Source organism: Belonocnema kinseyi, chromosome 10, assembly GCF_010883055.1.
Source record: "Belonocnema kinseyi isolate 2016_QV_RU_SX_M_011 chromosome 10, B_treatae_v1, whole genome shotgun sequence".
Classification (NCBI taxonomy): domain Eukaryota; kingdom Metazoa; phylum Arthropoda; class Insecta; order Hymenoptera; family Cynipidae; genus Belonocnema; species Belonocnema kinseyi.
In genome coordinates, this window is record NC_046666.1 from 65,043,364 (window position 1) to 65,069,285 (window position 25,922).

Below are 25,922 nucleotides of genomic sequence, written 5' to 3' on the forward strand. Positions count from 1 at the left end.
CAATGTCGAGTCAGTGTACAAACCAACGAGCACCGGGTAGGTCATGATAAACTCATGAACCTAAGTACAAAACATTTATCTGTTAACCAAGATGTCACTTAAATGATACTTTTTGAAAATGAAACTCGTCGATCATATACCAATAAAATTGATTTTTATATCTTATTCCCAAAATAAAGCTATTTTTCCTTACAGTTATTTCCCTCTTGAATCCATGAATCCAAAGATATTAGTTGGATGAAATTTATAGACGCTTCATAATTACAACACTAATTATTGTAAACATCCATAAAGCACCTTCTTTTAAATTTTTGTTATGAAAGAAGGAAGATATATTTTCCTTGGATTTCCCTTGTTTCAAAAATTTTACATTTTTATTATTTTTAGTGATAAATTACGACAGGGTAATTAAAAATCAGACTAAGGGGTAATTGTGATACTTGTTTTTTGATTCTCTTTTTCATTGTGAAATACAAAAATCTGTTGACAGTTCGAAGTTAGTTGGAGAGGTTAATGCAAATTTTTTGAATACAAATTTAAGTATATAATAATCGGAAAATAACATTTTAATTAGATGTGTGCAAAAAAATTCGATCCGGTTTCGGGCCGACATTCGCACTTCCAATCTCGGAAAACCGACATTCGATCCGTGGTAATATTGAATCGAATGTCGAAAACCGATCTTTTGAGACTCGCTGTCGTCGGATCAGTTTTTTCAATTCGATCTACACACCGACTGAATGTCGAAAACCCGACATTCGATCCGTGCTACGGTCGGATCGGTTTTTTTAAATCGATCGGTCTGCCTCAGATTTTCGAATATCCAGTATGCCATCGACAAAAGACATTTTTAGTTTTTAATTTGACAACACTGTGTCAATCTTCTGGTTAATATTACGCTACCTAGATATAGTCCAACAATAAACAAAAACATGTTGTTAATTTTTACTTTAAAAATTAAAATTTGTTATGCGATTACATAGTAACTAGAAATAATAAGTCCTTACATGTTATTTATCTCAAAATTTGTAACCAATTTTTACAGGCTTTATAACTTTATGATATTTATTTTCTTATTTAATATTCTTAAGCCAGAATTATAACGGGAGAGGATCGCTACTGAAGGGTATTCCAAAATTCTATTATTAGCCTAGCTTTATTTTAATTTCTTTCGTTAAATAATAGTTTAAACAAAATTTGCATTCTAAATTTCTAGCATTTGGATTAATAATTAGGGAATGAGAAATTTTAGGTCATTTAAAATATATGTATCTCAAATTTTCATTAAGTTGTATTGTATTGAATTAGAATTCTCATCAATAAATGCATCCTATAATATTTTTGTACAATATTATAAAAAGAAAAGTGGAACCAATTGTAACTGACTTTGATCTCTTGTAACTGAAAGTTATTTGTAGATGGGGTTTTGTTTTTTATTACACTTGTTTAATACTCTACAAACAAATTAAGACCAAATTTACAATAATTATCAGGCTATCTTTCAACAAAATCATCCTAATTGATCATATTTTTACATTTCTCTCTTAGCCTAATTTAAATATTAAAAATTCTAAAATTCGAATAGTATTGTTTTCAACTTAGCGGCTTACAAAGTCGAAGTTGTTGGTATTGGGACTTACCATTCATATCCTTAGTTTAGGTTTGTGATAAAATTTAATGAAAATTTTTCAATATCTTTCATAAGAAAAAATATGTAAACAATAGTAAAGCCAAATATTGGCATTGACAAGTCCGACTTTATAAACAACTGATTTGCAAATAATAATCTCAATTCAAACTCCTGCGTTTTGAAAATTTAAATTAAATCAGAGAACAAATTCAAAAATACGGATATAATAATTCTTTAAATTTATAATCTCAATTTTTAACAGTTGGAATTCAAGAAAAAGCTTTAGAAATTTAGATTTTTTGGTTAAAAAATAAAAATCTTATCATCTGGTTGACAATTTAATTATTTCGTTTCAAAGTTATAATTTTTTGTTGAAATCTCAACATATTTCTCAGGTGAAAATTCAACTGTTTTCGAAGAGAATTGAACTAATCGATTAGAAATACATTTTTTTGCTGAAAATTCATATTTCTTCGAGTTGAAAATTCGAATGTTTTGCACAAAACTCGTGTTTTTGGCTTCAAAATTCCTGAGTTTGGTTGAAATTATTTTTCTTTCGTGACTTACAAAACTTTATTCGTTAAAAATGCAACTATTTTGATAGAAAATTTAACTATTGAATTGAAAATGAACTTTTTTTAAATATTTATATTTTTAGATGTAGGTTCAACTGCTTTGTAGAAAACTCGTATTTTTGCTTTAAATTTCAACAGTTTAGTTGAAACAATAATTAATCTGTTTTGGTGAAAAACTCAACTACTTGATTGAAAGCTCAAATACTTCATTAAAGATTAATTTTCTGTTTGAAAATTTATTATTATTCTTATTATTTATAGTTAAACTACTTGACCGCAAATTCATGTCCTTTTTTTTTAATAAATCATCTCTTTTGGTAGAAAATATTAAATTTCTTGGTAGAAAATTAATCTTTTTCGTAAAAAATGTAACTAATTGCTTCAAAGTTAAAGTTCTTTGTAAAAATTTTCTTTGTTGAAGATTTAGTATTTTATTTGAAAAATTATCTCTTTGGTTAAAACATTATCTTTTTTTAGTTGAAAATTAAACTATTTATTTTTAAATTCATGTATTTTGTTGAAAATTAGTCTTTTCTGTTTAATGTTTTGGGAAATTTATAATCATCCGACGGACTGTCAGCAGGCCATTTTTGAGATTAAAACAAATACCCTACTCTGAACATCTCCTTTCGTTAGTAACTAAAATTAAATATATGTACTATTCTCATTCGATGAATATTTGTGCAGATATTTTTCATTATTCAAGAAGTTTTGATTATGTGCTGCTGTTGTAATTAAAACTTATATTTTACGAGGAATTCAATCGGTTCAAGATTGAAAATTATGTAATTTTGATTACTTACATTAGAATTTTTTTTGAATTTATATAATTTAAATTAAAAAAGTTTTGCCTTTTGCTCTTCTATATCAAAAAAATTTAAGAATTTCCATACAAATATAACATTAAAGAATCTTTCAATTTAATTCTTCAAGATATTCGAAATTTCGTGATAAATAAATACAAAAATTATAATTAATCTAAATTAGGCAAGCGGCTGACTGAAATTAAAATTGTATAAAAGCCGATGCAGCTGTTTTAATATTTATTTGATATTATAATTACTAATTATCGTATTTCGAAGTACTTTATGTTTAAGCATATATTTTAATTTGATAATTAGACGGTTTTTCGACATTCGATCGATGGGTCGATCCAATCGAATAAACCGATCCGAAAATGAATGCATGTCGAATTGAAAATACCATATTCAATCCGAAAATATGCATGCATCTAATTTTAATATATAATACATTTACACAGAAAAATATTTTTTGAATCAATTTAGCAATCAACCAATTTAAAATAGGTAAGTTTTCCAATATTACTGAACCTTCATTTCCAATTCAAATTTTTAAATTGTATTTCCATTAATATTCTTATAATTTACACCAAACTTAAAGCAAGTAAACATTATAAGAATCAATATGTTCAGTTTGCAGTTAAGAAAGTACAATTTTGTAACATTTATATTTTAGTGGTTTTTGCTACGCTCATCAAACTTAACAGTAATGGCGAAAAATATGAAATTCTAGACACACTACCAAAGAAAATAAAAAATATTTAGGCAAGCATACTTGTCTTGATTTAAGAAGAGCAAGATAAAAAGTATAAAATCCAATAGCAGTTTTCGCAAAATCTTAAAGAAGAATCTTTAAATATTTGAATATAGATGAAAGTCTAAATTTCTAATTTTCTATCACACTTTAACCCTATAGAACCTACATATTTTAATGTATAGAATTGTTTATACCTCTTGGATGGTAAGTTTATTGTCCAAGAAACTTTAGCTTTCGAGGCCTTGTTTGAAGTGATGGCTTTCCAGTCCCATCCTGATATTTCACCGGATGTTCCAGTAACCAGAAAGTGTTCAGTTTCAATCATACTTTGCACGTGTTGCTCAGGATGCGCTGCGAAACGATAAGTTGGCCCTTGCAGCTCATTTTCTTCACCTTGTTGAGGTCCCAGGATTTTTGAGAGTCTGAAAAAGCATAAATATATGTAGAATTTACTGCATAGTTGAAAAAAATAAGTAATTTAAAAATTAATTGACCCAAATTTTGTTTTAAGTAATCAACGCGACATATACTTTATGAAAATGAGAAGAAAATACCTGACGAATTCTTCAGGGATAGCAATTCCTAACCTCTCTGAATATCACTTTTCATGTGCCTTTTTTCTCTCATGCATAAATATATTATGTATCTATTTGGTAAAGGTTCATACTTCATGTATTTCATTAAACAATATTGAACTAATAATAATATTTGAAGGATAATTAAGTAAAAAATCAAAAAATAAAGCAATGTTTATAACCTCATAATGCGGTGTTCTTTCAAATTACCAAAGAATATAATAAAAGTACTTACTCGTAGACAGAGACATCGCCATAAATATTCCCGGCAAGTAAAAATTTTTTTCCCGGGGAAAATGCTTGACACAATACTGTGTTGTAAAACAATTTTTGATTTAAATTTTCAGGCATTTTAACGATCTTCTGGGCTTGTTGACAACGACAATAACCACAATAACACAAGCGCTGCAGTTGAAAAAAACTACTTTACCGACACTTCAGAGTACATTTGACCATGGCATGGACATAGGAAACACGGGACTAGGCATGCCATTCTGATCTTTGCTTGAGCGGGGTTGAATCCACGGGAGGGGGGAAAATTCCCTAAGTGGGGAAAGCCGCCATCTTACGATGTGCCATTTGATTATGCGCACGAGCATTTTTGCCGACAAACTGTGCATGAAAATATAAACATGTGGGCGCTGCCATGTTTGTCGCGGGACATCAAAAGGTGGCGGACCTCCCCCCTCATTGCATCACCCCCGCAATGACATGCCTAGTCCCGTGTTTCCTATGTCCATGCTATGGACCCATTTCATTTAACACTTGACTTTGGCAGTATTTTTAAAACTTAAATTTTAGAGTTCAATTGTAACTCTTCAAAATTGTAGAAATTTAATGGGTAAATATTTAAAATTGAAGTTTATAATTTGGACAATTTTCAATTAAAAGTTATAAAAATTTTAAGTTTTAAAATTTCGTAAGCATAATTATAATGATTTACAATCGAAATTTGTTCAATTTGGAAGATTTAAAATGAACTACTTGATTTTTGATCTTCAAAATATTAAAAATTAAGAATTTGTACGTATACATTATCAAAATTAAAGTTTGAATTTTGACAATTTTTAAATTGTCATTATCCAAGTTTTAAGCTTTACAGTTAAAAATTCTGCAATTTTCATGATTTACATTGGAGATTTCTTCAATTGGGAGATTTAGAATTAAAAACTTGTCTTCTGATTTAAAGAAAGCATCAAAATTTAAGAATTTTTATTTATTTATTTTTGAAATTCAAGTTTTCAATTGCAAAAATTCAAAATTGAAAAATAGTTTATGTTGAAGAATTTTAAATTTGTAACCCTCAAAATTGAACAAATTTTCAAAATCACAAAAATATGAGTTTTTACTTATACATAATTCAAGAGTTTTTAACTATTTTTGTCAAATTTGTGGTACAAATTTGTAGAACAATTGTAGCAACAGTGGTCAATCTTTAAAATTAAAAATTACCCAAGTTTAAAGTTTTAAATTGCAAAATTCTGTCATCATTTCAATTCTTTACATTCGAAGTTTGCTCAATTTGGAATATTAAGAATTGCAAACTTGATTATTAATGTACAAAATCCTGGAATGTTTAGAATTTTTATTGGTACATCTTTAAAATTGAAGAGTTTTGAATTGTAACTCTTAAAAATGGTAGAACTTTCAGTTATTGTAAAAGCTGCAGAGATTTCAATTTTTACAATTTATAATGAAAAGTTGAATTTTTATGCTCTATATTTGAAATTTCTTCAATATAGCAGATTTAGAATTGAAAACTGGACTTTTGATTTGCAAAATCAAAGCTAAAATTAAAATTATATTGAAATTTCAGAAAACCCGATGTAGCTATTTAAATAGTATATTACATCAGAAGTATGGTTAGGCAGGTCTTTACGGGGAGATTCATGTTGGCAGGACGAGCTGTAAACCCATGACCGAAGTCCATGGTCTTTCAGGACGTCTTTGCAAACAATGAATCCACGTGAGTACCTGCCTAACCCTACGAGCGATGTACGATATTTTTTCGAAATCAGCATCCGCTTGGCTGTGATTGGTAATCTCATATGGTACGAAATTTCAAAATTGTTCGGTCAGATATATACGTCGACAATACGGTTAGATAATACATTGTACGCTATTCAGCGGTCATTTGTGGAACTAGTAATAGTGTGACGGCGTTTGGAATTAAAAATCTGTCAGTAGATGACACCGTTCGGTAAAGGACTATCTAACGCTCACTTTTCAGTGGGAGTTATAGGCTCATGACATGATAGTTTCAAATAACACATATTTAATTCAATGCACAATTATAAATCATATTTTACAATACTTTAGATGGAAGCCTATATTTTTATTAGATAACTGGGTAATCAAAATATGAAACGTGTAATAAGTGTTCGTAGTGCGCTATTTCTGCTACTTTGTATATCATTATTAGCGAAATTATTCTAATCTTAAAACTTGCTAAAATCAATTTTGAAATTTGAATTTATTATTTTTTATTAATATTTTGTAATATTTTTATAATTGTTGAAGACAATGGAGAGGACATGGTCGAGCAGGTAGCTCAAAAGGAACTGCGAATAAAATTCAAAAGAGACCAGTCTTGATCGCTATAGATTTGAAAAATTAGGTGTAACGTAAAAGTATTTGTGGAAGGTTTTTAAATTAACAATACTTTTAATAAATTGGGCTTTATTCATAAAATCAAGCAGGAGTCAGCGTTTTTATTAATTCTAACAAATTTTCCCTTTTTCCCAACACCATTCTCTTAACAGTGTCTAAATTATACCCGTGTATTTGAGATTTGTTTAAAACATGTTCCGTCAGAAGCTCTGAAATGCACATGACGAATAATCCACAATCAACGCAATTGTCTTGTTGGGGGCAATTTATCTCCAAGAATTGTCCAACTTCTTTGCCAAGTAAATATCTGTCGAGATTTCTTGCAAAATGTCTAGCAATGCTTTCGTTGGAACTGCCGAAAGAATCAAAGTGGAAAAACGTATTTTCCACTTTGGAAAATACTAACAGACTCCAGTGAGAACCTCCTGCCGAGTCTCTCTTTTCACAGTTGTTTAGAGGGAAAAATATGAATTTTTTCTCTGATGCATCCAGTGGATCGAGGAAACTAGAAAGTTGGGATGAAGGTGTTAGTTTTAAGAGTTGAGTCAGTTCGGGGCTCGCATATAAAATTTCTGAGTTGTTTGATGATTCTAGTTTCTTTCCCAAATACTCGAAATAAAATCCGATCAATGTATCATTTATCCAGTTGGGCCCTAGTAGTAAATCCACATCTAATTGTCGAAGAACACAATCATGGTAACTAAGAACTATTTTTTCATTGAGACTCATGTTTTATGTTTGTGTGGCTCTCCTTAGTTCATAATTTCTGAAAAATAAAGCAACAAATTTTAGAACAGAAGTCTTAGGAGAAAACATAAACATTTTAAAAAACTCTTTCGAAAAACTTCTTTTTAAAAATTCCCTGACTAATTTTTCATTTTCCATAATTATTAGAATAATCTTGTAACATTTTCACTATAAAATCTTTTATGAATGAAATAAAACAATTTCAAATTTATAAATTTTTAATGTATTATCCTCAGGGCCTCTACAAACTAACTTACTTAAAGAAAAAAAGGAAATAGTGACCAAAAGTGACTGCTTTTTAAGCCAAAACTGTCTAAAAGTGACATGTGTGCATTAATAATGTTACTAATATTATTTTCAACTTAAAAGAATTCCAAATAATTCGATTAAATTTATAACAACGCCAATTGAATTTAAACGAAGTCAGGGTTAATTCATCATACTTTAAAACAATTCAAGTTAAATTGAAAAAATTCAAACTAATTCGCAAAAATTCCATTGGTATTAGTAAATTTGAAGCGAATTTAAATCAATTTAAGCTAAATTAGAACAAGTCGATGAAATCCATAAAACTTTAAAACGAATAAAAGAAAATCAAGTGAGTTGAAAACAATTAAAATAAATGGGAAACATTTTTTTCGAAAATTCATTGAATTCAGTAAGTCTGAAATGAGTTTTGAAAATTTCAAAAGAATTTAATGAAATGCCTAAAAATTCAAGGTCAGTTTAAAAGACTTCAGGATGAACTAAACAGAAACTAAACAAAATCCATTGAATTCAGAAAAATTATGTGAATTACAAAGAATTTAAAAGAATTCAGGATTTATTAATAAAAATTCAGAGAAATTTTGAACCCAATACAAATAAATTGCATAAATATTCGAAATTCTTTTCAAATCTTTGAAATCCTAAAAAAAAATCCCTCAGTTCTTAGGAATAAATTCTTCGGAATCCATTAAAATATTATAAAAACCCTTGAAATTGTATGAAATCTTATTATATTTGCTCAACTTTTAAACTGTATACAGGTCCTGTAAAATCATTCTTTATCATCTAAAAATCTAGGAAAACTGTTTACAACCCCATGCACTTTGCTTGGAATCAACTAAAGTCCTTGAAAACCCCTTGAAAATTTTGAAATATTTTTAAATACCCTAAAATATTTAAAATCCTTTGCAATCTCTTCAAGTTTTTTAAACCAATTAAAAATGCCTTAGAATCTTTTAAAATATCCTAAAATATTTCAAATCTTTTAAAATTCCTCAAAAATTTGTAAAGCTCCTAAATATTCTTTGGGCATTTTAAAAATACACTAAAACCTTTCAAATCCTTTAAAATACCTTTAATTTATTGAAATCCATTATAAATCTCTCGAATCCTTTAAATGCCCTAAAATATTTAAAATCCTTTGAAATTCATGTAAATTATTGAAATCTTTTTTAAATGCCTTGGAATCTATTAAGACACCCTAAATATATATAGCGAATTCCCTAACTTTTGTTTCAAAATCCCTGGGCACACTTATTTTTCCGATCTGTGAAAAAAATGCCACGAAGTTAACAGTAATTGAATTTAGACATCTATTTTTCCAGAAATACAAGTTTTTTCTTTAAATTCCAATAATTTTTGAAGTAATTGCTTATTAATAAGTCTATTAACTCTTAATTCATATCGAACCATTTCTTAAAGTGTAATATCGCCAAACCAGTGACGACTTGTTTGAAAATATAAAAACTCTAGTTTCACAAAAAACTCACACTTATATTTTACACTTATATTTCCAATTTGTTGAGTAAAGTTTTTCAAAAAATTGCTCCTTTGTGGTATCTAGTTTCATCTAGGAGAAAATATTGAAAAATAAATCTTCAGGGGGCACAAATTGTCCGAGACTCAAAAACGGGTTATCCCGCATAAAACTAAATGCCTTCCCAATAGAATAGAAGCTTGAAAAAAATATTGCAAAAAAATGGGTTTCCCATAAATATTCTCTGAAAACTGTATTTTCATCATTTTCTCCTAAACTTTTCTAGAAGTGCTAAATTTTATTTTTTTTTTTTTTTTGTATCTGGTTCTGTCTGATAAAAATGCGAAAATTTGATTTAAAAAAAAACTCTGCCGTCCGTAAAATTGATTTAGTCTAGATAAAACTCACAGGATATCTTAGGATATTATAAGTATTGTTTTTTGTGACTATCCAATTTTTGAATTTTTAAATAAGTTGCCGCCATTTTAATAATCTGAAAACTTTTTAAAATTTTCTGACGGTATTTGAAAAAGGATAGTAAATCCGACCAGAATATGAAATGAAAATTTTAACAACATATTTCTTCACTGATTTTTTTATAAAAAAATGCAAAATACAGGGAACTTATTTAGGGGAGCGGCGGGCAATGTGGCGCGGCGGTTAATGTGGCGCATCCTCATTTACAGAAATTAATTGATTTATAGCGAGAGGCATTTACTGTACTGTATTTTTTTATGTTTACTGTTTTGTATAGTGAAAAAAGTTTGCTCAATAAAGCTAAATCACTCAATTCTTATTATAAAAAGTTATTTTTGGGTGTTATGTGTGTATTTTTAAATTGACCAAAAAGTAGTGGAAAAGTACAGTAGCATTTTTCCGGATTAAAAAAACATAATATATAACGTTCAAGTTGCACACAATTTATAAGTAATTATTCAGACCCATCATTTACCCAAAATTAATTTCATTGAACTCAGTAAACAACTTTTACTTCCCTTTCCGAAATTGCACTAAGAGCGCGCCATATTAGCCAACCAGGAAGGATAAATTGGCGCAGGCACACTTTTTTTGAAACTTGATAATTAACTACTTTAATAGACGTAAATTCAATAATAATCATACGCATAGGGTAGATAAGATATTGATTCACGTGCATAGCGCATATTTAACTTTTAACGGAGCTTTTTATAACATGTGCGCCAAATTACCCGCCGCTCCCCTAAGAAGGACATAAAGTAATTCTGTCAATAATAATCAGGGCTGCCACAGTCACTTTTATTGACTTTTTTCCTGAAATCACTTTTAGTCATTTTTTTGAAAAGACACTTTTCTTTCAATAAATGAACACATGGTTCAGCCACTATTCATTTCTGGTCTATACCAATTTCTAAATTGCCTTCAATTCGTTTGATATATATTTGAGGGCATTGAAAAAGATACCAAGAAATTAAGAAAATATTTCAGTAATTCAAAGGAATTTCAAAGGATTTAAAATATTTTAGGCTGTTATTAAAAATTTCAAGAAAATTTCAAGAGCTTCCAAAAGCTTCAAAAGGTTTCAAAGGATTTTAAATGTTTGAAGGCATTCTAAAAGATTCCACGAAAACTTTTTATAGATTTAACAAATTTGAAGGTATACCAAAGGGTTTTAAAAAATTCAGTGTATTTTTGGAGGTTGTGTCTGTTCGTACCGAACAATTAAGGAAGTTGGAAAAGGGGACAGATTAATCGTTCCAAAAAATCGGGAAGACTAGCCAAGCTTATGAAAAATATTAGACTAGTCATCCCGAATTTCTGAACGATACTTCGATTTTTAAAATGCCCCAGGAATTTTCAAGAGCTTCGAAAATAGTTGCAAGCGATTTCGTCTAAGGAATTTTCAAGGGCATTATAAAGTTTCAAGAGATTTCAAAGGATTTAAAATATTTTAGGGTATTTTAAAGAATTTTAAGGAATTTCAATAATTTGAAGGTAATCCTAATGAATTTCAAAGATTTTATTATATTTTTAAAACGTGTAAAAAATTTTTAATTAAGAGATTTATAAAGTTTCAAAGCATTTTAAACCTTTTAAGGAATTTGAAAAGATTTCAAGCAATTTTTAATGGATTTCAATAATTTGAAGGTATTCAAAATGATTTAAAAGATTTTAGTTTACTTTAACAATGCCCGAGGAATATTCAGGAGCTTTAAAAAGTTTCCAGGGATTTCAAAAGATTTCAAAGGAATTAAAATATTTGAGAGTATTGTAAAGGATTTTAAGGAACTTTTAGTGGAGTTCAATTATCTGAAAGTATTCCAATGCATTTGAAAGATTTTAGTGCATTTTTAAACGTCTAAGGAATTTTCAGGATCTTTATAAAGTTTCAAAAGATTTCGAAGGATTGGAAATATGTTAGGGTATTATTAAAAATTGCAAGGAATTTTCCAAAGATTTCAAGAAATTTGTAATGTATTTTAATAATTTGAAGGTATTCCAAAGGATATTCAAGATTTTAGTTTATTTAAGAAATATTCAAGGAACTTTCAGGACTTGCATAAGGTTTCAAAATATTTCAAAGGATTTGAAATACTTTAGGGCATTTAAAAGGATTGTAATTAATTCTTAAGGGATTTTAATAATCTGTAGCTATTCCAATAGATTTTAAAAATGTGGGTGTATTTTTTAAAAGCTTTATGAAGGTTTAAAAGATTTCAAAAGAGTTGAAATATTTTAGCATATTTTAAAGGATTTCCAGGAGTTTTTAACAGATTGCAATAAGTGCAAGATAATTAAAAAAATTTTAAGGAATTTCAAGAGCTTTAGAAAGTTTCAAGGAATTTCAAAGGATTTAAAATATTTTAGGGAATATTTTACTGATTTCAATCATTTGAAGAGATTTTAAAGGATTTAAAATATTTTAGGTCATTTAAAAGAATCCAAGGATTTTTTTTATTTCAGTAATTTAACGGAATTGCAAAAGATTAAAAATGTTTTAGGGTATTTTTGAATATTCAATAATTTTCAAGTAATATCTAATGATTTTACGGGATTTAAGCAATGATCACGCGGTTGTACATAATTTCCTAAATTTTCGGAGTACATATATGGAACGATTTTACATGATCTATAAAGTTTTAAGATATTTAAAAAGATTACAAGGAATTTTATAAGATTTTCGAGGGTCTTAAAAGCTCTCTAATATTTTAATGGATTTCATCAAATTTATTCAAAAGCAATGAGGGGTTTCGTAGAATTGCAAAAATTTCAAAAGAATTTCAAGTATTTTTTGCAATTCGTTGGTATTTACTTGGAATTCAAGATAAATTCTTATTAATTTATCCTGATTTCTTTTAAATTCTTTGGAATTCTCTTGAAATTTGGAAATTCTATGTCCTATAGTGTATAGAACCTGCGCCTGATTTGAAATGAATTCAGACCCTGACTTTTCCCTGGCAAACAAAATTCCATGATTTTCCTGATATATCGTTCTGAGAACTAATTTCTTCATTCGTATAAATTATGTAGAAGGAATAAGAATTAAGCTGATAAAACAAGTAATCCTGAAAACTGAACCGGTAAAAATAAAAAACTTAAATTTGAAGGTTATATACAGTTGGCAATTGAAAAGCCTGATCAACTGAAATTCTTACAATAAAAGTAAGATATTTTTAAATTCCCGTGACTTGAAACTATATTATATATTTAACAGGCAAAATTTGAAAGCAAAATCATTATAAACTATTGAAAATATTTAAATTATAATATTCTTATTTACCTGACTAATGCTAAACCAAGCTAAACTGAGCGACTGACGGACTCAGCCATGATGATGACAACTGTCACCTGAGTGCATGGACCATGGACATAGGAAACACGGGACTAGGCATGCCATCCTAACTTTGGCGAGCAGGTTTGAATCCACGGGGGGGATTCCCTAAGTGGGGGGGGGGGAGCCGCCATCTTACGATGTGCCATTTGATTATGCACACGAGCATTTTTGCCGACAAACTGTGCATGAAAATATAAACATGTGGGCGCTGCCATGTTTGTCGCGGGACATCAAAAGGTGACGGACCTCCCCCCTCATTGCATCACCCCCGCAATGGCATGCCTAGTCCCTTGTTTCTTATGTCCATGCTGAGTGCTATTTCGAGGCCTTGGCCGAGAGTAATAATTTCTGCCTTACCAACCTTGGCAACTATTTATTTTATGTCGATAAGTTAGATTCTCCCGTGTAACACGCACCACGTAGGACGGACAGAGGCTCGCAGTGTGTCGCAAGTTTGGTGTGGCCAGTGTGAGAAAGAATTGTTTATTATTTGCATCTAAGACCCTTCTAATTGTAATTCAATTTATTTACATTGTCTCGCTCTCGACGACTCAAAAGATTCAGGACACATAAATTACTATAATAAATTAGTTCATGCACATGAAATGTGAATTACTAGTGACACAATGAACACGGAAAATGATGAAAACATAAAGGTTAGTTATTTTGCCGAAAAATTATTGATTCTTTCATTTGACTTATTCTAATCTGCAGGTTTGCCGATGAATATGATTAAGATTGGTTTCAATTATTTTCCCCAATCTATCAAATGATATATTCCATTTGTTTAAATGTGGCATAAAGGATGTTTTGAAATCAGAAATTTTTAGAAATGTGTGATTATTTGGATTATTAATTTTTAAAATGAAATAATCTGAATACATTGGTTAAGAATCTACCAAAAATTGATTATTTACTTTTTATTATTTATTATTTAAAGAGTATGGACCTTAACTTAGGATTATCAGACAGTTTGTATATGTGTGCATGTGTACTGTAACGTATGTGCTGTCTTTGTATGAAGCTTTCCGCCTGGGGTGATTGTCCGAGAGATTGATCAGCGACCCGTGTCGGGGCGGTGTTGCAAAACGAACGTGCTGTTCGAATAAGCAACTCGGGAATTCTAGATTCATATCAAATGTATCCTTTCTTTTACACATACGTTACACATCACCCTTACCATGTGAATTTCTTGTTCCCTGGGTGTATAATGAGACCAGAACCAAGCCACAGTAATAATAATAAATTTATTATTGATTCTTTGTTATTGGGTATTACTGGAGAAATTTATTCCAATAAGATTAATGAATAATTGGAGTATAGCAGTACAGATCTAGATAACCAACATTTTTCCAAGAGTTTATTGCATACAAAATTTAAAAAATCAATTGCACGCTGTGTTAAACGTAGTGGCTAGACTGCTGGCGCCGGCAAGATTGCATGTTGCCGGCTTTTTTTTTTAATTTTCCTTTTAAAAAGTTTTTTTAAAATCTTATACGATGTATGTTGATACGCTGATTACAAACCAGGACATGAAAACTCTTGCAAATATAATTTTCAGTGTTAAACCTTAAGAAAATTACGTTCTTTATTTATCAAAATTCTGAAAATCAATATCTCGGAAATAAATTTTAATATTTTTGAGATTGTGAATTGACACATCTGTTTCCTTGAAACTGGATAACTTTATTGTAATGAAATTTCTATTGTGGATAAATCAGCTACACGTCATCTCGAATGTGGATTTTTGTTTTATCTTTTAGTATTTTAAATTTTACAAAATCTTTTTCGCCTTTCTAAAAATTTTCAATTTCTTTGGTTATCTAGTTCTGTACTCAAATTCTTTAACTATACGATTTTGTCTATTTTTTGACAATGCTACTCCCTCAATTTCTTTCTTTTGGTAAAAAAATGCTTCCATAGATTTTCTTTGATTTAAAGAAAAACATGTTCAATAGGTTTCGCTAAGGCCGTTTTTGGTCTACAAATGAATTTGATTAGTGTTTGATTTTTTTAAATAAAAATTTTAGTTTAAAAAATGCTTCTACTCCTAATAAGTATGTATGCTTAAATTCATTTTGATTTTGTTGCAATTCTGCTTTTCCATAAGTTTCGATAAGTTTGACTCATTGACTTAATAATACTAATCGATAGTTATCGAAGGTGTGCTTTGTGCCATAGGGTAAAATTATATACATTACATGTAGAAAATAATAATAACAGATTAAAAATAATCAAAGAAAAAAGGGTACAAATCTGGGATAGGAAGTGATCCTATTCTTATGATTATCAAGTCTTATTTTCAGCTATTGAAAATGTAATGAAATCGGTCAGAAAACCTTATTAAAACTTATGAAAACTCAGAATTACAACAAAATCAATAATAATTAACTAGCTTACGCCCTTTTCATGTAAATTCTAGCTAAACCCCATTTTAAATTACTACAAGAATATTCAACTATAAAAAATGAGTGTTTTATGATGTATTTCGAAATTAAATTATTTTTTTCGTTACTTTGTGTAAATATATTTAATTCATTTATTATATGTAGGGAATATTTTCTGTATAATTTAGACGAAATCCTGAGGTACATATTGTTCCCGGGAAAAATATCTTTAGGGGTGATTTAAAACCATTAATTGTAATGAATTTACACATTTTTATATTCTAAGCCTGATGATATCTTCAAAATTGATTTCATTCTTTCGCTAAATTTAGGCCTTATTTCTCAATAAGTAAAATATACTTTTTAGGAGTAAAATAATTTTTTAGCTTTAATTCTGTATTTCATAAATAGCAAAAACTTAAGAAAATTTATTTTAATACTTGTCGAAACCTCTACTTTAAACTTAAAGAAAATTGATGGCAATAATTTATTAGCAAAGGGAGAAAGATAGCATTTGCAAGAATTCATATTTTTATTGAGAATTTTAACCAGGGTGTCTGCTAGGGCGTGCCGAAACTTTTGAATTTTGTCCAATCAAATACATGTACCTGAAGTTCCGCACGTTCAAATGAACGAAATAACAATCATTTTAGCACTCTTTCTGATTTACAAAGTCATAAGTAAAAATTTTTCGTTCATTTGAATGTTCAGAACTTCAAGCACATATCAAATACCGACTATAGAAAAAGTTGCCTTTTTAAATTGTGGACAATTTATTTCGCGATTCTTTATATCGAATTTTTTGCCATAAACAATACTAAACAATAAAAAAATTAATAAAAAATAATATTAATCAAATTATGGTGTTTGGAAAAATCACAAAACAATACGTTTTTTTTTAATTGCTGAACGGAACTTTTATTAAAAATGTTAAAATTTTTATTTAACTAGCATGTCTTTAGCTTGAGCTGTACAATCTACCTGTTATTATTAAAAACATACAAACAAATTTTGAATTGGGTTTTTCAGTTTTTTGAAAACCTCTAAAATCCCGAAATTTCCTAATTAAAAGCAGAGAACATTTTTTTTAGATTATAATGTAAATAACATGTCGATTTTTCACTTCAAACTAATGGAAACTCAGTTAAAAATTGTATAAACTCTTCAAAATAAAAGAGCAATTCAACGATTTAAAACAACTCATTTTATTGTAAGTTTTCATCTATCATAACTTGATTAAAATGAACTATTATTAATTTTGCACTATTTATTATTAAGTATTTCGCAATCTGTACATAACGAAATCACCATAATTTTTTCACTTAAAAAAAAATGTTTTAATTGAAAATTGGAAGGTCTCATGGTGGAATCGAGAGTTTAATGTTCATAACCCACTACAGTCGACAATTCTTGACCGATTTCGAAGGGTTTTCATTTAAAATGTTCAGTATTAATTGCTGCACAACAACTTCAGGCCCGATTTTTTTTATTTTACTCTGTGGAATTTATTATTCATACAAATAGAACGTAAAAATTAGACATTTCACGAATATTATATTTTCTTTGAAAGAAAGAGTTTAGAAAAAGTTTCTATCTTGTCACAAATATTACAGATCACTTCAGGAACATAAATATTTAGTTTAAGATTTAAGCCAATTTTTATAAGCAATTTATATGAAAAATTATTTCTATACGCTGCTCAGATGTAAGAAAAAGCATTATCTTGATTAAAAATGTCTAAATATCTCTTAGGAGTAGTATTTAGAATGGAAAGTAACTATAAGTTAACAATTACCATTATTAAAAATATTCTAATAAACCAGCGTGTTTTCTGTCGAAGTATGGTTTTTCTCATTAAACAACTGTCAAATTAATTATAAACTATGATGAATCATATAAATAGTGTGTGTGTGTGTATATATCTACGGAAAAATATAAATTTTGAATGTTTTGTATTGTTAATAACAATATTATAAACATATTAATCAATTAATATAGCCTTAATAAGTGGAATTTTCCAAATGATTATTTTAATCTATTTTGATAGTGGTACTGAAATAAATGACTTTTTCAGTAACTCTCAATTAATATTACTAATTAATAATAATATAAAATTATTACTTATAAAAACAAGACTTTGAAAAAGCTCCACATAAGTATAAGTAGTGGAAAAACTTCTTCTATATTAAAATAATTGTTCGGAAATGTTTTTCTTATCAAATTTACCATTTTGAATTATTCAATAATAAAATCAGTTGATAATTACTGATAACAATAATAATTGCGAGCTGGTGCCACACTTTCTTCATGAAATATAACCCCTGAGATTGCTGCAACGTGATTTAGCAGAGAAAAATTTTTTTCCTTGCTGAAAACGCTATTTTTGTTATTTCTTTGTAATACAGTTATTAAAAAATAAATGTTTAAAAATTTCAACTTTTCTGCAGTTATTTATTATAATTTCCCAGTTGTTTGATGAAAAAAACAATACTTCGAAAAAAAAACAATTTGTTTATTACAGTATTTATTATCATGGTAATTGTTAACTAGTGGTTATTTTCCATTCTAAATACTACTCCTGAGAGATATTTATGTCTTTCTAATCAAAATAAAGTGTTTAGTTACGGTTGAGCGCCTTATAAAGATAATTGTTTATATACATTTTTGTAACAATTGGCTTAAATATTAAACTGAATATTTATGTTTTATAATATATGGTGTCCGGCGAAAATGAATAATTTATATTACCATTGTTTCAGACGTTTCGGCACACGAGAACATTTTTCACACATGGGTAATATAATGCAATTTCGAAGACTTAATTATCTGTATAACTTTCGTTAACATCACAGTTGTTATTTTTTTAAACATATATTTGGTTAATTATTTTGGATATTCTAATTGCTAAATAATTCTTAGATAAAATTTCTAATTTCTGTGGTATTAGCGATTAATTGTTAAATAGCGATTACAAGAAACTTTTTTAAAGCTTTTATTATGAGCGTTTATAATTAAATGTGTTCAGATCATAGTTAATGTAAAATTCACTTAGTATTACAATAAATAATGTTTATGTTTGTTTTTTGTAATTACTCTTAAATAATTAAACAATAGTTCGTCGCTAACACAAAAGAAATTAAAAACTATGTCTGAGAATTATTTAACAATTAAAGTACCAAAAATAAGTAAGCATATGTATTTTTATAAAAAATAGCTGAAGTAATTATAATGTAATTGTGTTCATTTTCACTGGACCCTAAAGTATAATTTCAATCAATAATCTCAACAAATTATCACAATAACTTTTTTTAGCAAAACTCACAAATATTTACATTTATATTCTTTATAAAAGAAAAAAATGCACAGAAGGATTTTTCAAACAAGCTTAATTTAATAGCCAGAAATAATCCACAAGGTTATTCAAAAATATCACTAATCTATGTGTTATAATTTGGAAAACAGAATATCAATTTTTTTTAATCGTTAATTTTAAAAATATTTCAACAAATTTGAAATTTCATAATTATTAATTATAACATCTCTTAGAAAATACAATTTGTTCAAAGCTCAAAGATTATTATTAATTTTTACAAAATTTGTAAAATGTGACAATTTCGTAATACTTTCTTTAATCATATTTATTATAATTTTTAACAGTAAGCGATCAAATTGAGTTATTTTTATTATCTCGACTATTTCCGGTTTTTCTGATTAGTATACATCCTGGGCAGTTATCTGTAATGTGGACAGCCCCCCCCCCCCCCCGAGCGCAATTCGTAAATCCTATGGTGCCACTGTAACCCTGGATAATGCGTTACTTTCTTCGGTAGAGTTTTTCCTAAAAAGATCAGAAACTATATAAAAACATCGAAAATTTAATAATCAGCATAGTCGCAACCACCCTATTAAGAATTCGTTCAAACCTCAACAATTATATTTTTACATCTCTAAAATAAATTTTTGGATATTTTCAGTTATTATCAAATATCAAAGAAGAACCGTGGAACAGCGTTTCTGTTAAAATTGAAGACAACAATGTCTTTATTAAATCTGAATCTCCAGACTATGAACCACTTGACGATCTAGATTTTAGAGAAGCAGAAAATAAGCTCAAGGATCTCTCCCATAATGACAACGTTGACCTTTCAAAAAAAGACGTAAAAAAAACTCTCAAAAGAAAAAGAAAGGGTAGCAGAAAAAAAGACACATTGAGTACAGAAGAAGCTCAAAAACTTCACCAATGTAAAATATGCAATAGTTATTTTCGAACTGCAAGAGCGCTTGCATCTCACGACTTGATCGCGCACTCGAAAGAAAAACGTTACGAGTGTGACATTTGTAAGCAAAAATTCTCAAACCATTTTAATATGGAATTGCACATAGTTGCTCATATGAGAATGGATGAAATTTGTCATGAAACGAACATGAATCTGAAACCACCTAAACCGTCTAAACCGTTCAAATGTGAAGTTTGTTGTAAAAAATATGCAAGAAAGGAGGATTTAGAATCACACATGCTCAGTCATCGAAACATGAAATCTTTTGCTTGTGTATTTTGCTCCAAAGATTTCCAGCGAAAGTATAATCTAACGCGTCATGAAAAAACACACGTGAAGAAAAATGAGTACAACTGTGCCGCCTGTGGAGAACACTTTAATAACCCAACTAATCTTCAAATACATATGACTTCTCACATCGGACAAGAGCTTTTCGAGTGCGACATTTGTATGAGGAGATTCATTACACGATATGCTATGCAGCTTCACAGAATTGATCATAAAGATCAAACTTTCAAATGTAAATATTGCAATTGCTTGGGATTCCCAGAAAAGAATCAGTTAGTGGCACACTTGCTTACCCACGAAGAGCATAAGAAATCTTTTGTTTGTAACATCTGTTCGAAAAGATTTGGAACTAGAAAATATTTAAATATACATCAAAGGATACACTCGGATGAAAATGCCTTAGAATGTGAATATTGTGGAAAGAGGTTCATAAAGATTTCTAATCTTAGAAACCACATGCGTTCTCATACTACTGAGATTCGTCATGAAGAAGTTAAATCATCAACCACTGAACCTCTTGTTCGCTCGGATGAACATGTCTACAAGTGTGAAAATTGTGGAAAAACCTTTATTACGGCATCGTATCTCAAACTTCACATACGGCGTTTTCACACCGGGAAAAATCCTTTGGAGTGCGATATTTGTAAGCAAAAATTCATTTACCGCTCTTCTATAAAAAGGCACGTTGTCTCTCATATGGGAGATGTCAAACCTGATGAGCCTTATTACAAATGTCGCTTTTGCGAGAAATCGTTTTCCACATACGCCGATTTAAAAGTTCACAAACAGATTCACCCTGAAGCTAAACCGTTCGAATGTAATGTCTGCAAGAGGAGGTTCACAAGAAAAGGTTCTTTATGGTCGCATATGCAAACCCACGTTAAAAAATCTGTTGCCTGTGGCATTTGCAACAAAACTTTTGTGAAAAATTCGATTCTAAAGGTGCATATGCGAACCCACACGGGAGAAAAACCCTATGCCTGCCAATCCTGTAGCAAATCTTTTGTTACCAACAACCAGCTTGTCGTTCACATGCGAACTCATACTGGGGAACGGCCTTTTGAGTGCGACGTTTGTAAACAAAAATACAAACATCAGTCCAATCTAAAGACTCACAAAAAGAGTCACTGTAAGGGTAAAAAAGTTGAAATGTTCCCAGATGATAACATGAGCTTGCCAACTTTTGAAACGGTTAATTTGAACAGTCAGTTTAAGAATGAAATCCAGGATGAGACAAATAACAAAATAGAGACTCAACGGGTCAAGGAGGAAAATCCTGAAAAAGTGACTGGAAGTGAAAACTCAATTTTAGTTCCTGTCAAAAGAGAACCTCATGCGTTAAATTCAAATAATGAATTAGGATTTGCAAGTGTAAAGATTGAACCTACAGAGGTAGTAGATTAAATTCGTGAAATTTCGTACTGAATCATTCTTAGTTTATTAATATTTATCAGATTGACATAAAGTTGTTTGGACTTTCGTAGTCAAGGATAAGAGAGGAGAGAGAAAATATGGATTCAGTTTTTAATTTCTGACTTACACTTAATTATAAGATCCAAACCGTGGAATAACTTAATGAGTTATGGGGAATTACAATGAGGAGAAAACAGTGACCAATTTACCACTTGTAAATTTTAAACCATAGGAATATTCTAAGGAAAACTTAGAACTATCCAACTTTCAGGTAACAAAACAATTCATTTAGTGCAATATAAGATAGAGACTTATATTGAAATTTCAATATTATTTATGTAGTTTAAAAATAAATAATAAAGTTATCGGACTGCATTTGCATTCGACTTTTTCAAAATTTAGAAATTTGCTTTGCCATTGGGTAGAACCGTCTAGTCTTTTTTTTTGCGCCCGAACTATATAAATAATTTTATTCCTGCCTCTTTTAAAACAGCAAATAGTGCCGCAGGCAAATATTTGATAAAATTCAAGGTTCAAGTTAAAGATCTCGGACTCATTTTAAACTGTATTTATTTGTATTTATTTAATCTCGAACTACAATTAAATTTAAAAACTCATTAATTAATTTATATTACAATTAATTGATATTACAATGATATGTCTTAAAACTGCATTTTAATATTCTTTCAATTGAAAATGTAGGCTTAAAATTGAATATCTAAAATGGAATATTGAAGTGCCGGATCGAATAAGGGTACATATATTTTTTCGGCTCGAGCGCGAATAGTTCTCGTAGATTTCAAAATTTGTTTAGAATATTAATTTTTTGAATTTCAATTACTGTAAGAAATTTGCTTCAATTTATTCAAAACAAATTTCAGAGTTCTTCTTTTTGTCCTGTCAGGGTTTATTTGTGCTCGCGCAAGGAAAAATGTTTATTTATTATTTGTTCATAACTAAAAGGCCAATGAAAAAATAAACATTTCAGAAAAAATCGAAACTTTCTAGCAGTCATCTAAGGGAAGATAAACACAAATAATAACAAATTATTTAAATAATCATGTTGTTTAACTTGTATTAATTATTACGTCACTAATAAAATTGGACAAAGCGTTTTAACTCTCAGAAAAAATCACAACTATCTAGAATTAATATAGGAGAAGATAGTTATACTCACTGAAAAGTTGTTGAAGCAATTATGTTTGTTAAATTGTTTTAATTATTACTTCACTCTAATTGAAACGTGGACAAAAAGTCGAAGATTTTAGAAAAAGCGGCAACTTTCTAGCATTATTCTATGTGTATATTGTTATAGATAATAAATGGTTTAAACCATTATTTCTGTTAAAGTTAATTGATTATTGACTCGCTCTAAGTGAGAAGTTAAAAACAAGATGAAAAAATCGGAAAAAACGCGAAATTCTGACTATTCCAAAAGAAGTCATATTATTATTATTATTATTATAAATTTATCAATAGAAAGTAATACATTATGTATGTACCAGAAACAGATTGTTTTTAAATAACAAACAAAAAAATTCATATTTAGCGTCAAAAACTCGCAGATGCCAATTTTTCACTTATGGGTTTTTTTTTGGGACCCTATATAAAACAAATTTATAGGGGTGATATTTAAAAATTATTTATTCATTTGCATTCAAGTGGTCAATTGGGAAAATAAAATTTAATTTTTAACTCAATTTAATATTGACGTTTCTAAACAAAATGTACAAAAACTCTTTTTTTCTCTCATGGGGAATACGTGTTAAAATTCATGGGGTTTGTGGAAACTCTAAATATAATTTTTTTTTAACAACAAAAAAAACGTACTTATGTTTTTTTGGATTCGAACTTTACGGCTCTGTCATTTGACAACAGTTATTTATTTACTTCGCAGATTTCACAGAACGCCTGCTTCGAATAAAGAATAAATATTACGTGGGATTTTTATTAAATGTGTGAACGCTTCGTTAAATGTTGGAAACTGATATATAAAACGCATATCAAAAGGATGGATAGTGATACAACGATGAAGGTCAGTTTTTTAGAACATCGTTTGTATTACTTTAATAAGTTTGTCCATTTTAATATACAATACCTCTCAAGGTGAGCCTCTAGAATTTTCAACCGCAGAAAGTTCTTGCATTCGACCTACTCTAATGACTTTTTATCCAATAATTTTAAAGTACATATTGCTTCCTCATAAAGTTTGTAATGAACTACATTTTCAAATGTACTTTTTTAACATTTTTCAATATGATTCGACCCCAGGAACTTGAAAATATAATGTTTTTAAATGTTCGCATGTGTAACTTTCTTCTGTATATATAGTGGCCATTTTAATCGAGGAAAAATGTACCCGGTCATTTCCACGCTCATATAAATTGAAGAAGGAATCAGTGAATTTATAAATGTTCATATTATACCGTTTTAAGAGATTTTAAGTTAGAAACATTACAAACTTAGCATTTTTTAAATTATGAATTAAATTATTTTAATTTGTATCCCTAATAGCACGGAACGTTCCGAGCTATTAGTGAACTATTAATTTTTTCGTTAAAAATTCAACTACTTAGTGAAACTACTTTGTTAAAAATTCATTTTTTTGCTGAATAATTATTTTAAATCAAAAATATTAATGTTGGTTAAAAATTTGACTTTTTGTTGAAAATTCACTTTTTAGTAGTTGGAAATTAATTTTTTTACTAAAAATTTGACTTTTTTACTTAAAAATTTATTTATTTTGATAATAATGATTTTTGTGTTGAAAATCGATCTTTTTTATTTGAAAATGCAGGTATTATATTGAAAATGTATCTGTTTTGGTAGAAAATTAACCTTTATAGTTAAAAATTCATCATTTTTATTGAAAATTCATTTTATTAGTTTAAAATTAATTTGTTTGTTGAAGATTTATCATTATCGTCGAAAAATAATTTCTTCGGTTAAAAATCTACCTATTTTGTTGTAATTTTTCTGTTTTTTTATTTTAATTGAAAACTTGTTTTTTCTTTGGACGAAAAGAAATTTTGTTATCGAAACTTTGACTATTTTGTTGAAAATTTGTTTCTTTTTTTATTAATTTTTTTGACTGATAGTGTAACTATTATTCCAGATGAATATTCCATAATTTTAGTTAAAAATTCATTTCTTTGCTTCAACATTCATTTTTTGACTACAAATCTAATTATTCAATTTTTGGTTGAAAATTTATCGTTTTTAGTAAAACTTAATTTTGTTGAAAATTCAACTATTTCAGTTGAAGATTTATTATTTTAGTTGAAAACCCATTTTTATGGTTTAAAATTCAATTATTCCAGGTGAAGATTCATAATTTTAGTTAAAAATTCATGTTTTTTTAAATTAAAATACAACTATACCAGTTAAAGATTCATTATTTTTATTTGAAAATTCATTTATTTTGAAATTTTTTGCTCTGATGTTTTGTTTCTTATTGAGATTATGGATAGGAAATATAGCCTTTTAAGAATACGAAGTGTCTCAACTTCTATATCTTTTTCAATCTTTCTACTTCCAGAAGGGCCCTTCGAAAATTGTCTGGATCTGTCCTTGCCTCTAACTCTTTACTTCTCAACACTGATAATCTCCTATAATTTTACAGCAAGTAGGTCTGGTAGCATCGGAGTGATTTAGATCATCGGGAACGAAACCGACTTTAACTGGTTGGAATTCAAGAACACAGCTGGGCCTTACGTGGCAGTGATGTCATTTTTCATGTTCACGAGAGACACCTTGTTGAGATAACGCAACACAAACAATATAAACGGGATACTCCTTGCGAATACAACAAAAAGTCATTCGTATAATTATTCGCACGAACATCGTGCCCTAATCGATATTCGGCAGCAAGGGAATGCAACGACAAACCTTGGAACCCACTGGGTTCTGCTTTTCTAATAGAAGACTGGCCTTTCCCGATATTCTTCATGCAGGTAAATCCACAAAAACTCGAAAAATTATATGTATAATCAGGGTGGCCATCTACCCGAGAGAAAGGCGGAACTGAAAGTGGATTTTTAAGTTATTAATTTTGCACTTAAGATTAAAATAAATGCATTTTTTAATTCAGGATGCACAATTTAAAAATTGATTAGGGCCCGTACTTAAATTACGTAACAACTCAAGGGGGAGGGAAAATGAAAAAAATAACTCGTAGTAATTGTACAGAAATGTAATATGCATTTAACTTTACGCGCCAAAGAAACCTGTTGAGTCAAAAACGAACCTAGCCAACAAAAATTTTAAAAAAAGGTAAGGGATAGAGTTAATAAATTCCCAAGAATTTAT

At 28.9% G+C, this 25,922-nt stretch overlaps 3 protein-coding genes across 10 annotated transcripts in view; 1 reads left to right on the forward strand and 2 right to left on the reverse strand.

Moving 5' to 3' along the window:
- The window catches only part of LOC117181706 (THO complex subunit 6), a 19,515-nt gene extending 14,720 nt beyond the window's left edge, over window positions 1-4,795 (reverse strand). Inside the window, exons 1-2 of the mRNA XM_033374644.1 lie at window positions 4,573-4,795; window positions 3,957-4,184 (exon numbers count right to left, since the gene is read on the reverse strand). Of these exons, the coding sequence (XP_033230535.1) occupies window positions 3,957-4,184; window positions 4,573-4,688 (344 nt within the window). The 5' untranslated portion in view covers window positions 4,689-4,795. The remainder of the gene's footprint in view (window positions 1-3,956; window positions 4,185-4,572) is intronic.
- Window positions 1-25,922, forward strand: part of LOC117181701 (zinc finger protein 2 homolog) — a 41,707-nt gene that overhangs the window by 5,632 nt on the left and 10,153 nt on the right. For 2 of the 8 annotated variants that reach the window (XM_033374627.1, XM_033374628.1), the window contains exons 1-4: window positions 13,683-13,905; window positions 19,611-21,885; window positions 23,512-23,649; window positions 25,237-25,567. In XM_033374627.1, coding sequence (XP_033230518.1) covers window positions 13,876-13,905; window positions 19,611-21,605 — 2,025 coding nt within the window. In that variant the 5' untranslated portion in view covers window positions 13,683-13,875 and the 3' untranslated portion in view covers window positions 21,606-21,885; window positions 23,512-23,649; window positions 25,237-25,567. Of the gene's footprint in view, window positions 1-13,682; window positions 13,906-18,395; window positions 18,431-19,610; window positions 21,886-23,511; window positions 23,650-25,236; window positions 25,568-25,922 lie in introns of those variants that run through there. The other 6 variants (XM_033374634.1, XM_033374629.1, XM_033374633.1 and 3 more) reach the window with 4 other exon arrangements.
- LOC117181709 (sentrin-specific protease 8-like) lies at window positions 7,000-13,324 on the reverse strand. The gene is made up of 2 exons (XM_033374646.1): window positions 13,196-13,324; window positions 7,000-7,713 (listed from the first exon to the last, which is right to left on the reverse strand). The coding sequence occupies exon 2, from the start codon at window positions 7,674-7,676 to the stop codon at window positions 7,029-7,031; it is 648 nt and encodes a 215-aa protein (XP_033230537.1). The 5' UTR covers window positions 7,677-7,713; window positions 13,196-13,324; the 3' UTR covers window positions 7,000-7,028.

Bases quoted from the DNA above. Each gene is read 5' to 3' on its own strand.
- LOC117181709 (XM_033374646.1), bottom strand. From the start codon at position 7,676: ATGAGTCTCAATGAAAAAATAGTTCTTAGTTACCATGATTGTGTTCTT.